We start from the raw sequence: 12,341 nt of genomic DNA on the forward strand, positions 1-12,341 counted from the left end.
TCATTATTTGAAATTATTTAACAATATTTAGTTTCTTTAGTTACGATGCATGTTGACTTCTGGCTCAAGGCCAATTCGTGCCCCATCTTACGGTCCATTTCCATTTTGTACTTGCGGATCTGAGCAGCCTCAATTATTCGCACATACATATGCTTGTACATATCTATACGAGTAGATATATTCACTTGCAGCTGTAATTAAAATTTATCGCCCATTGATAGCCAGTATTGATTCATCAATGAATTGAATATTCCAAACTGCATTACATTTTAGAGCCCAGTTAAATTTAATTCACTTCTTTCAATACATTTACAGTCATGTTACACAAGTATGTATATGTTGTATATTACACGTATTTGCTTAGAACACAAATTTTAACAAAATATATTTACGTACAAGTACCTACATACCTATACATATGTATATAAATATGTAGTACATTGAACAATGATGCATATTTCTTCAGCACTTGCGAAGTGTTTTGGTCTCAGTCGCTTACGATTTCGTCGTTTCTAACTAATTGGCTTTAATTGAAATAAACTACTTTAATTTTTTCGATCGGAGTCATGAGTTTACGCATTCGCTGTGACTGGGCTTTCATTCTTGGAGAACTGTGTTTTTATGTGTGATATTAGGGAAGATCCATTTTTAGTACACAATCGATATGCGTAAAATTTAATAAGAAAATATTTTTCTAGGTTGGGAAATACTTTTCAAACCAGTTACTAAATCTTTCCATACGTTTTTGGATAATTTTTAAATATAAACTAAAGTAATTTGAAAACGATGATAGATTGTGGATTTGATTTCTGCTGATATTACGTCCCCTTAGTATTAAAATAGCCTACACATTTTTTGATGTTTTGAGAAAATGAATTTCAAACTTTTTGTCGAAAGTAGCTCTCACTCAAATCTCGTTATGTCTGTAAATATTTATTATTTTTTGACTGACGTTTTGACCCACTTTGTGGAACTAGAATTTGACAAAATTTTGACCACATATAAAATCGAGATGGAGAATCCAAAAATTCAATAAAAAAATAATAGCCTATGAGCACATAGGCTATTGTTATACTAAGGGGACGATTAATTTCAACCATTTCCTTTAAAACAATTAACTCAGGAATCTTACATTTTTAATGCACATTTCAATAAAAAATTGTACAATAAAAGTATTTATGCTCATATGCTTGTACGAGTATGTTATTTCTTCTATGTTTACAAAGTTCCCCACCCTAATACGTATTTGTATGGATCTTCCTCTATTCTAATATTTTCCAGAATTTCATAAATTTACATATATATACATATATACTTTGTTTGTGCGTTGGTATTCGAGGTTAATTAGACTCGAAAAAAACTACACACAATGTTTTCGTTGACATCCAAAATCATAAAGGAAATATTACCGCAAAAATCGAATGATAACTTCGGAGGAATAAAATAATTTAATCGAAAAGATATGGATATGAACGATTGCAATGGACGCATACGTTCTTTGTTTGGTGTTTAGCCGAGATTTTTTTCCAGTTTCTGGTGAGCGCCTTGATGTTGTTCCAAAAATAGTGGAACTTACAGTTTTGTGGCGGCTACGAACGGTGGAAGGTTTTTTATGAGGTGCTTTTTTGTGGCTGAAGCGCACTCGGCGCCATGTTGTTGTTGTTGTAGCAGTATCTTCGCCCTGTCAGTGTAGTGTAAATTACCGGTCGTCTTCGTCTAGCTCATCTAACGGTAGGCCCAGGAAACTGGCAGTTTCGACGGGTTGGGTCCAGAGGGAGAGAGGTGTTAGATGAGTGGGTTTGATGGGGCATGTGAAGAGGTGGTTAGTGTCGTGCGGGGTACCTTCACATGCAGGACATATGTTTAGTATGTCGGGGTCGATTCTGGATAGGTAGGAGTTTAACCTGCTACAGTATCCAGAACGTAGTTGTGCCAAGATTACGCGGGACTCTCGAGGAAGCTGGAGCTCTTCGTCTGCGATGGGTGGTGGTTGGACTCCGATAACGGCATTCGGGGGTCGGGAGCTTAGGAAGGTGGTAAGTGTCTCCCGATGAATGTCGTTCATAGCCTGTCTGTATACTGTCCGATCCTGGAGAGGTCTGTCCGTTTTGTCCTGGATCTCGTCCACGTAGTTGAGGAAGTGTCTCCTGATGTGCCTGGGAGGTGGCTCAGGCTCGAGCAGGTGTCTGCATGGGTGAGGCCTACGGTGACACCCAAGCAGAAACTGCTTGCCGAGCATTTTGTTATGCTCCTTAACCGGGAGCGTGTGCGCCTCGTCATGTAAATGGTAGATAGGAGACATCAGGAGACATCCTGTCGCGGTCCTGATGGCAGTATTCTGGCAGGTCTGAAGCTTCGTCCACTGCGTATCACTGGTTCCAGGCGACCAGACAGGCGCGGCATAGTTCAGAACCGGTCGGCCTATTGCTTTGAAAGTCGACAGCAACATTTCTTTGTCTTTGCCCCAAGTGCTGCCGGCAAGCGACTTGAGGACCTTGTTGCGATTCTGTACTCTCGTTGCAATAGCGGTTGTGTGCGCCGAAAAGGAGAGCAAGCTGTCAAAGGTGACTCCCAAAATTTTGGGGTTGTTTATCGTCGGAATTGGGGTATCGTCGACGTGTACCTGAAGGGGCAGCTTGACCTCCTTTGTCCAGGTGGTAAATAGGGTCGCCGTGGATTTAGTGGGAGAAAGTTTTAAGTTTCTCGCAGTGAAGAAGCGAGAAAGGCTGGCGAGGTAGTCGTTTACTTTTGAGCATAGGCCATCAATGTCATTGCCCGACGCCATTATCGTGCAGTCGTCGGCATATGAGACCAGTGAGACTCCCTCTGGTGGCTGGGGGAGTTTCGAAATATAGAAATTAAAAAGCAAGGGTGAAAGGACACCACCCTGCGGTACTCCTTGCTTTATTTTTCTCTGTTTTGAGGTTTGGTCTCGAAATACTACCGACGAGTGACGACCACTCAGGTAGTTCGCGGTCCACCTCTTCAGCCCTGGCGGGAGTGTCGACTGTAAAATGTCATCTAGTAGCGTGGCGTGGCTGACTGTGTCGAAAGCCTTTTGTAGGTCCAACGCTACTAGGACAGTCCTCTCGCAGGGGCGGTTTTGGTTAAGGCCGCGGTTTACCTGGGTGTTTATGACGGTGAGTGCCGTGGTGGTACTGTGCACTCTACGGAAACCATGCTGGTGTGGGGCTGGAGTCAGGTGTTTAGTGAGGAGTGGGAGTAGAAGGGCCTCAAGTGTCTTCACTACTGGGGAAAGGAGAGTTATCGGACGATAAGACTCCCCTTGGTTGGCGGGTTTCCCAGGCTTCAGCAGTGGGACCACTCTCCCTAATTTCCACTTATCAGGAATGATGAGAGTGGCCATAGACAGGTTGAAGACCTTTGTGAGATATTCTACTCCCAATGGACCCAGCTTTTTCAGCATCAGCATGTTTAGTCCGTCGGGGCCAATGGCTTTTGATGGTTTCATGTGTTTGATGGCCCCCTGAACCTCGTCGCTGGTGAAAGTAAGCGGTGCACTGTTGTAGGGCAGTTTGTGCAGCCGTCTGGTGGCACAACGTTTGGATCTGTCGACCGGAGGATGCAATATAAATTGCCGGCTAAAATAGCTCGCGCATCTCTTCGGGTCCGACGAAGTACGACCGTTGAAGGTGATATCCACCTTGTCGTTGTGCTTCGTCGGGTTCGACAGGGACCTTACGGTGGACCAGAGCTTGCTCACACCAGAGGTGAAGTTACAGGACTTCAGATGCTCTACCCATTTGGTCCGCTTATGTTGGGTGACCAGTTGCCGGATCTCCAAATTGAGATCCTTTATACGAGGATTCCCGGGATCGGCCTGGCGTAGACGGTCACGCTCGTTTGCCATAACGGCTGCTTCGGCTGGGAAATTGGGACGTAATTCCCGGATCCGTCCAGCAGGTATGAAGCGAGCCGCGGCGGCTGTAATCGCCTTGCGGAGTGCGCGTTCGCCTGCGCGCACATCGGTGGGAGTGGGTAGGGCTGCGAAGATGTTCTCAGTAAATTCCGCGAATCTGGTCCAATCAGCTTTGTTAAAGTTGATATATGACCGGTGATCCGCGGAAACAAAATCGGCGGGTCTCTCGATCGAGATGATAATGGGCAAGTGGTCTGATGCAAGCGATAGCATAGGTCGCCAGGTTATGCTATTTATCAGTCCAGCGCTAGCAATTGTTATGTCAGGCGAGCTGCTACAATTGCCCACTACCCTAGTGGGGGCGTCGTCGTTTACAGTGCTGAACGTCGAATCGTCTATCTGCTCTGCCAATAGCTGTCCCCTACGATCATTTGGCAGGCTTGAATGCCAAAGATCGTGATGCGCGTTAAAGTCACCTACTACCAATCGGTTTTCTCCCCTGATGAGCGCACCAATATCGGGGAGATATCCTGCCGGGCAGCAGGTGACAGGGGGTATATAAATATTGTAAATTTCGAGCTCGGCATCGCCTGACCGGACAGCTATACCTTGACGTTCTAAGGTGCTGTCCCTGCGGTCGATGCCTTCATCAATAAGACGATACTGCACTGAATGGTGTACTATGAACGCTAGGCCACCACCGTTGTCTCGCTCGCGGTCCTTTCGGTGCACGTTATAGCCGTCCCTGGTAATCAGGGGGGAGCTAGCGTGCAGTTTTGTCTCTTGGACCGCAGCTATCTTAATTCCGAACCGACTCATGAAGTCGACTATCTCGTCAATCTTACTCGTTAGTCCGTTGCAGTTTAGTTGCAAAAGCTTGAAGCTTCGCGGGAGGGTCGTCGTAATTCGGGGGGTGAGGGATGCGTGATGTTGTCTGCGTTGGTCCTGCTGTGCGTTCCGCAAAATGGGGAGTGGCCTGATGTTGTCGGGTGGTCGCGCCACGGTGGGCGGTTGCGGGTGCAGAGCTCTGCAGCAGGGGGCAACGTAGTCGCGTGTCCACTCACGGGTGGTGTGCAGGCCGGAGCACCTCCGAAAGTGACACCAGCCACTGCAAGAACTGCATTGGACAGTTGTCAGGTTCCGAGGTACTACGGTCTGGCACACGGAGCAGACTGTGCGGGGGACCAAGAGCTGCTGGTTTGTCCCCGCACTGGGGTAGGAGCAGGAGGGTTGTGGGTTGGAGAGGGAGTCGTGTTGCTCTTGGGGGCTCCTGGCCGTTGAGGTGTTGTTAGTGGCGGCAGTGTGATGTGCCGGCACTGAGGGCAGTGTCGCCGTAGAGGCGGTGACCGCCTGTGGGCGGGAGCAACACGTGGCCACATACCTTGTGGACCACTCCCTGTGAGTCTTAAGGCCTGAACAGGTCTTAAGATGGCACCACCCGTTGCACTGGTTACACCTAACCGAGGTGGAGTTCGGGTGGAGCCGTTTGTGGCAAATGCAGCAGTAAAATACTTCAGGTCCGGGGTTGGGTTCGACGCCAGCCCGGAAGAGAAGTATTTGGAGCAAACTGGCTGCAATGAGTTGCTCCTGTGACGAAAGGTTTTGGGTAAAATACGGTGCACTAGACAGGGCTAGTGTACTGGGGCGGCAGCCCTTGGTCGGGAATAAAAACCCGAGTCATTCCGGTAACGTAGAACCGGCTGCCATGGGAACGCACTCGGCGCCATCGCCTGCTGTGGTAATCGTAGTTAGAAAGAACCCTTTCATTTGTGGCTTTCTAACCTAGGGCCTCGGTTGAACCTTTGGAGCATTCTTGGCAAGCAAGTTTATAAAGGCGGACACCAGTTTAATAGCCTATTGCACCTTAAAAAAAGCTATGGAATAGGAATAGGCCAACATCGTCCTTAGTGTCCTTCAGTCACTCGTAAATTCGATGCCACGACGACTAGTATCAGTTACAATAAATAATGTAGAACATACAAGCTATTAAATATTGATTTATGTGGTTTTCGTAAGACTTATTTTTATTCGTTTAGTCCCAGATATCTATTTCCTTTTATATATACACCCTTTTTTGGGTGTTTGGCCGAGCTCCTCCTCCTATCTGTGGTGTGCGTCTTGATGTTGTTCCACAAATGGAGGGACCTACAGTTTCAAGCCGACTCCGAACGGCAGATATTTTTTATGAGGAGCCTTTTCATAGTTTTCTTAATTTTGGTATTTTCACCGAGATTCGAACCGACGTTCTCTCTGCGAATTCCGAATGGTAGTCACGCACCAATCTATTCGGCTACGGCGGCCGCCTATTCCTTGTACGCCTCTATTTCCTTTTACGCCCTTGAAAAGATTGATATAAATCCTTTAGCATGGTTTCTTCTTACTTTTGTTTTCTTCCCTTATGCCGAAATAAATAAGTTTAAAATAAGTTTTAGACAATTTTTCAATATTAGTGTAAAAAAAGAGTGTAAAGAAAATTTCAGGTTTTATGTTGCTGTTTTTGTTGTAGCAGATTCAGCAAACTTCAGGTTTCTTAAGAATTGGCGTTTCATACAATTTCGTCATAGATCTGGTTTTTTGACACAATCAAACAGAAAAAAATCCCAGGATGCCAAATTAGGTGAAAATCCACAGTTAATTTCCTACAAATTATTTTTTTTAGCAAATTGCTTCACGTATTAGTCCTTATTAACTGTCTGACCTTCTAGCAAAAAGGTCCATAAAAACCGTAAGCAATGTTTACTTTTTTGACTGAAAACGAAGGGGCTTGGTTCATTCGGAGCTTTCCACTCAATCGCCTAATGTCTGGACTGGGTGTCATACTCATAAACCTACATCTCGTCTTCAGAAATTATGCGCTTTATAAATGTTGGTACAGATTCAGCCTTAGAAATCTGTCTTTGGTAATATCAACGCAGTTATTCATCAACATTTCTTTGACTTTATTGATGTTTCCATCAGTTTCCGATGTCGACGGTCTGCCGTTAGGTTCGTCATCCTCGATGGACTCTAGACCTTTTCTGAAGCGTTTACGCCACTTGTAAGCGGCTGTTTTCTTTTACCCAAGCAGTTGCCCAACACTTCTGAGGTTTTCGCACCATTGAACCCATTTGTAACGCAAAATTTAATACAAACTGTTTGGCGCAAATTCAAATCCATTTTTAATATGGTGAAAATTGAAACCACGTCCAGAGATAGATGGATTTACTCCAGACAGTGTAACTTTTACAAATGTCAAGCAATAGCAAAACAGTTTTGGTAGGAATGTCAATCACAAATGTGGCAATCCAACAAAATAAAAATATAAATCAAATCAGTTGACTTAGAGCTTCACCTGGTGGTTGTCCCGCGAACTCAAGGGGGTATGTACAAAATACAAATACTTATACAAAATATGTTCGCAGTAGGGATCGATCCCAGGACCTTCTGTTGATATGTCACGTACAACTGCACTTGGCCTCGGCGGCGGATGTACCTTACCCCTTTTTTTATGTTCTACATATGTACATATATCAAATATGAACTAACCCCGAGCCCCTGGGACACTTTGTACTTATCTCTACAAACAAATCCCTGGCTTTTCTAAATGTGTTTCAAATCAAATATCTCAGTTTTTGTGATATGCACTGTAGCACATAAATTGTTCTAAGCTAAATATTTGTTTGCTCTTTGCTAAGCAATAAATCTCGAGCTGCCGAAAAGGCACGCGAGCGCCTCCTTCAGCTGTGGCTGCCGCTTCAAAGATGTAGACCATCGACTGCACCTGTTAAGTGGGCATTTATTAAAATGCCAAAATCCATGAATATGACAAATGTCGACCACTAACTACAAATGCACATAAATCCATTCACAAATATTTATCTAGTGATTAAAATATTTTCAACTAATTCCACAGCCATCCACGTTCAAGTAGATATGTATATGTATGTATATGTGGTTCTTTATGTATGTTGGTATGCATGCAGAAGTTTCCAATATTTATTTGCTTGCAAGGCAAGGTGCTTACATACAAACAAACAGACATAAATTATATGCAATTACAACATTGGGACCCATTAAAATGCCAAATGATTCAAATCAATTAAAATACCGCGATGAAAAGCAAAAACAAAGAAATTTCCTTTATAAAAGTGAAGCGAAAATTACACAAAACACTGGCATGCGTTGAACCACCATATGGAAATTTATAAACATTTCATATTTGAATGAAATATGAGTATACCTTTTGGTGTTGTTTGATGGCCAAAATCGAAAAGTCCAAAATTTGAGAAATTGTGAAAAGTTGAGTGGAGAAAAAATTGAAAAATATGAAAATAAAAGAATGGCGCCAAATGTACGCAAAGAGCACTTTGATTTAATTTGATAGTGTGTGTAAGAAATGCGCATATTAATAATTCCCAGAAGTTCTTTAAAGGGTGGGCCACAAAAATAAAAACAAAAAAAAAAATAGTTTCATAAAAATTGGCTAACAGTTGGTCACTCAGTCCATAAGATATCCTCTGAAAGGCACAGCCATGCAAATATAAATAAACACAATTTTGGTCTAGTCTTAACTACGTCTGTGTGTAAATATGTATGTACGTATATGCACATGCACATATGTATATAGTTCTGCTATGGAGGTCGATGTGATGTGGCTGCCCCAACTACCTATAACTCTTTGAGCGCTCTCATATGGCCACATCTTCGAAGTAATAAAATGGTGCACATATTTGTTTGTTTGTTTGTGAACGAATCTACATACATCCATACTTATGTATTACAAAGAAACATATTTTTACGATTTTTGGGCCAACTTTTTGCTGGCTAGGCATCCGGAAATATTGCGGCTAATTTTCAGAAACTACTGCGAATATGCCAATAAACTCATACACATTTCCTTATACAAGTGAGTATGGGTGTGCACACAAAGGCCATAAAAAAACTGCGACAAACTAAAAAACAAAAACAACAACACCAGCAAAGCAGAGTGGCGTGCAACATGTGGCATGTAAATAGAAATTACAAAAACAACAACTATTGCTTCTTTCATTTATTGCATTTTGGTCAACAACGAAAATGTGGCAGGCAGATTGAAAAAAATAAAGGATACTATAATTACAACCATGACATGAAGAAGTGCAACACCTTTACAGAGACTTGTATGTTATGTTATGTGTGTATGTGTGGATGGATGTATGTATACGGATGTATGTATTTCTGTGATTTTCATTTCTCCAGAGCGTTTTACCACCAATCAGTATGTATGCAAACCGCTGTCGATAGAAATTCGGTTGCGAGGGAGGGCTTCTAAGTTATTGGTATTTATGAAGAGTGTAGAAACAATTTTTTTTCTTACGTACTTATATTCTTTTAAATTAAATCAGCCATTTTGTCCGATCTAATGAGCGACTTATTGCTTTTTCCTCTTTGCGGCAAGCTGGTGCTAATTGAGAAGCGTCAAGGTCGGTTCTACGTAACCGGAACAACCCGGATTTATATCTGGCCAAGAACAATCACTTCATTCTTTGTATATACAGTCGAACTTCTCTACAGTGAACTTCCATATAATGAAGCTCTCCTTATAATGAACTGGTTTCGAAGACACTGCTTTTTCGTTCTACTTTCGGTGTATTTTTGTCTCCTTATAATGAATTTCTATATAGTGAAGTTTTCTATATAATGAACAAATTTTACAGCTGGAAATTCAAGCGTCCTAAGTTTTTGTCTCCATATAGTGAATTTTTTCAAAAGTTTGCTGTTGCAAAAAATTACAGTTAGATGTGGAAATTAAAACAGAAAGAGCTGAGCTATTACAGTTTTATTCCGTGATTGAAGTTAAAATGATGCATCGAAGCAGCATTTCGCTTGAAAAAAAGTTATTAATGATTAACAAAGTTAATGAAGGAAAGAAAAAAAAAAGATATTGCCAATGAATTCGGAGTTCTTCCCAGCACTTTATCAAATATTTTAAAAAATAAGGAAGTGATTTTAAAAAATGCGGAGGATGTGGCAGTAAATACCAAACGCAAAAGACTTCGACCTTGTCATTTTGAGGATATTGACGAAGCAATGCTGAAATGGTTACTCGTTGCACGTGGTAAGAATCTCCCTTTATCTGGACCATTATTGAAGCAAAAGGCCAAAGATTTTGCGGAAGCACTAGGACACCACGAATTTGAGGCAAGTACAGGTTGGTTAGACAAGTTCAAAAGTCGGCATGGCGTTATTCAAAAGACATTATGTGGGGAAAGTGCTGACACCAACATAGAAAACCGTGATGAATGGGTGACGAACGTCTTACCGAAATTAATTGAAAATTACAACATTAACGACATTTTTAATGCCGACGAGACTGCTTTGTTTTTCAAATGCTTGCCAACTAAAACACTGGCATTCAAAAATGAAAAATGCTTTGGTGGGAAGCAAAGCAAGGAGAGAATAACTGTCCTGGTGGGAAGCAATATGACTGGATCAGAAAAGCTAAAATTGCTGGTAATCGGAAAGGCCAAAAATCCGAGGTACTTCAAGGGAATAAAATCTTTAGGTATCGATTATGAGTTTAACAAAAAAGCATGGATGACCAGTGAGATTTTTACGAAATGGATTGTAAAACTCGACAAAAAATTTTGTGATCAAAACAGAAAGGTGTTGTTTTTTGTTGATAACTGCACTGCCCACCCTAAAGATGTAAGAGACAAGTTGAGAAACATTCATCTCGCTTATTTTCCTCCCAACATGACTTCGTTACTGCAACCAATGGACCAAGGCATTATCTACAACATGAAACAACATTACAGAAAACGAATTTTAACGAATATATTGACTCAAGTGGATGAGGGAAATTCTGTTATGGCCATAGACTTGCTGCAAGCAGTTCGAAATCTTAGCAATATATGGAATGTCTATGTTAAACCGGAAACAGTTGCCAACTGTTTTAAAAAGGCTGGATTTTCAAAAGATGTTATGCAGATTCCATTTGAGCATTGGGATGAAGAGGACCTTCTTTTAATATCGGATTAGGCCGCTTTACAGTCTTCATTTAAAAAAGTAGCAAATATCGAAGCATCGTTTGATGACTACGTAAATGTTGATAATGGTGTGCAGACTTGGGACAAACCATCCGAAGAAGATATTCTCAACAGCATTTTTGAAAGTCGCGGAGTTCCAGCTGAACCTGGTAAGCATTTATCTTTTTATAGTCAAACAAAAATTTAATATGTAAATATTATTTCAGATAACGATGAACACGATTTGACCGTTGAAGAATTGGCAGAAACTGAGGAGGCATTACCTACGTTGATACAAGCTGCTTCATCCATTAGCGTAATTAGAGCCTTTGTGGAAATGAGGAATGACGTGCCGATTAATGTTTTCAGCTCTCTACATGATTTGGAAGCTTTTATTGAAAATGAAAAATGGAAGACTGTAATTCGAACCAAACTCACTGATTATTTTAAATAAAATTACATAAAAAATCAATGTTTCTTTATAATGAAGTTTCTATATAGTGAAGTGATTTTCAGGTCCCGTGCGAATTCACTATATGGAAGTTCGACTGTAGTATACTTATATGGCGAATGTTTATGCTGCTACAACACAATCATTTCGCAGGAAATGATTTTCACTAAGTCGATAAACATTAATATAAGGCGCCTTCGATTCGCCACTTCTCTACTCGATTTTTTGAGCTTAATCCGCTTCACGAAGAATTTGCAGAAAACAACAACAAAGTTATCGAGCAATATTCGCCGTGTAGAAGCACAACAAACTGCTTAGCAAGCAGTTTCTGATAGGGAGTACCGTACGTCGCACCCATGCAGACACTTGCTTGAGCCTGAGCCGCCTACCAGGCACGACAGGAGGCACCTCTTCAATTACGCCAACGAGATCCAGGACAAAAAGATCGACAATTACTGGACCGGACAGTGTACAGACTATAGACATTCATTGGGATACACTTACTCCCTTCTTAAGCTCCCGACCGCCGAATGCCGTTATCGAAGTCCAACCACCACCCATTGCAGACGAAGAGCTCCAACTACCCCGAGAGTCCAGTTACTTCATCTATACTATACGTCACTTGCTAACTCTTTGCGAGTCGAAGACATTTATAGAATACAAGATTACGCAGACTGAAATGGAGAAATGAATGTAGCTTTACTGGAGCGGAAATCTAGATGAAGTATGGGAAAGAACCAATAATGAAGATTTTTAAATGAAAATTAAACTTTGCTAAACTTCGTTGAACGAGATGAATTGGCATGTCCAGCCACCGGATATAGACGTACCCCGACACTGTCTGCCATGAAAAGCTCCTTCCATGAAAAAGCTCCTCATAAAAATATCTGCCGTTCGAAGTCGGCTTGAAACTGTAGGTCCCTCCATTTGTGGAACAACATCAAGGCGCACACCACAAATAGGAGGAGGAGCTCGGCCAAACACCCAAAACGGGTGTACGCGCCAATTATATATATATATATAT

The 12,341-nt window shown here is 41.9% G+C and overlaps 2 protein-coding genes across 3 annotated transcripts in view; both read left to right on the forward strand.

Annotated features, from left to right (window-relative positions):
• Window positions 1–12,341, forward strand: part of LOC128867502 (protein slit) — a 62,314-nt gene that overhangs the window by 13,636 nt on the left and 36,337 nt on the right. The window lies entirely within an intron of this gene.
• LOC128867501 (tigger transposable element-derived protein 4-like) lies at window positions 9,602–11,407 on the forward strand. The gene is made up of 2 exons (XM_054108761.1): window positions 9,602–11,036; window positions 11,094–11,407. Exon 1 carries the CDS (start codon window positions 9,758–9,760, stop codon window positions 10,877–10,879), a length of 1,122 nt encoding a protein of 373 aa, XP_053964736.1. The 5' UTR covers window positions 9,602–9,757; the 3' UTR covers window positions 10,880–11,036; window positions 11,094–11,407.

This window comes from Anastrepha ludens, chromosome 6, assembly GCF_028408465.1.
Source record: "Anastrepha ludens isolate Willacy chromosome 6, idAnaLude1.1, whole genome shotgun sequence".
In the NCBI taxonomy this organism is placed as follows: domain Eukaryota; kingdom Metazoa; phylum Arthropoda; class Insecta; order Diptera; family Tephritidae; genus Anastrepha; species Anastrepha ludens.

Coding starts and splice junctions, on each gene's coding strand:
- LOC128867501 (XM_054108761.1), top strand. CDS start 9,758: ATGAAGGAAAGAAAAAAAAAAGATATTGCCAATGAATTCGGAGTTCTT.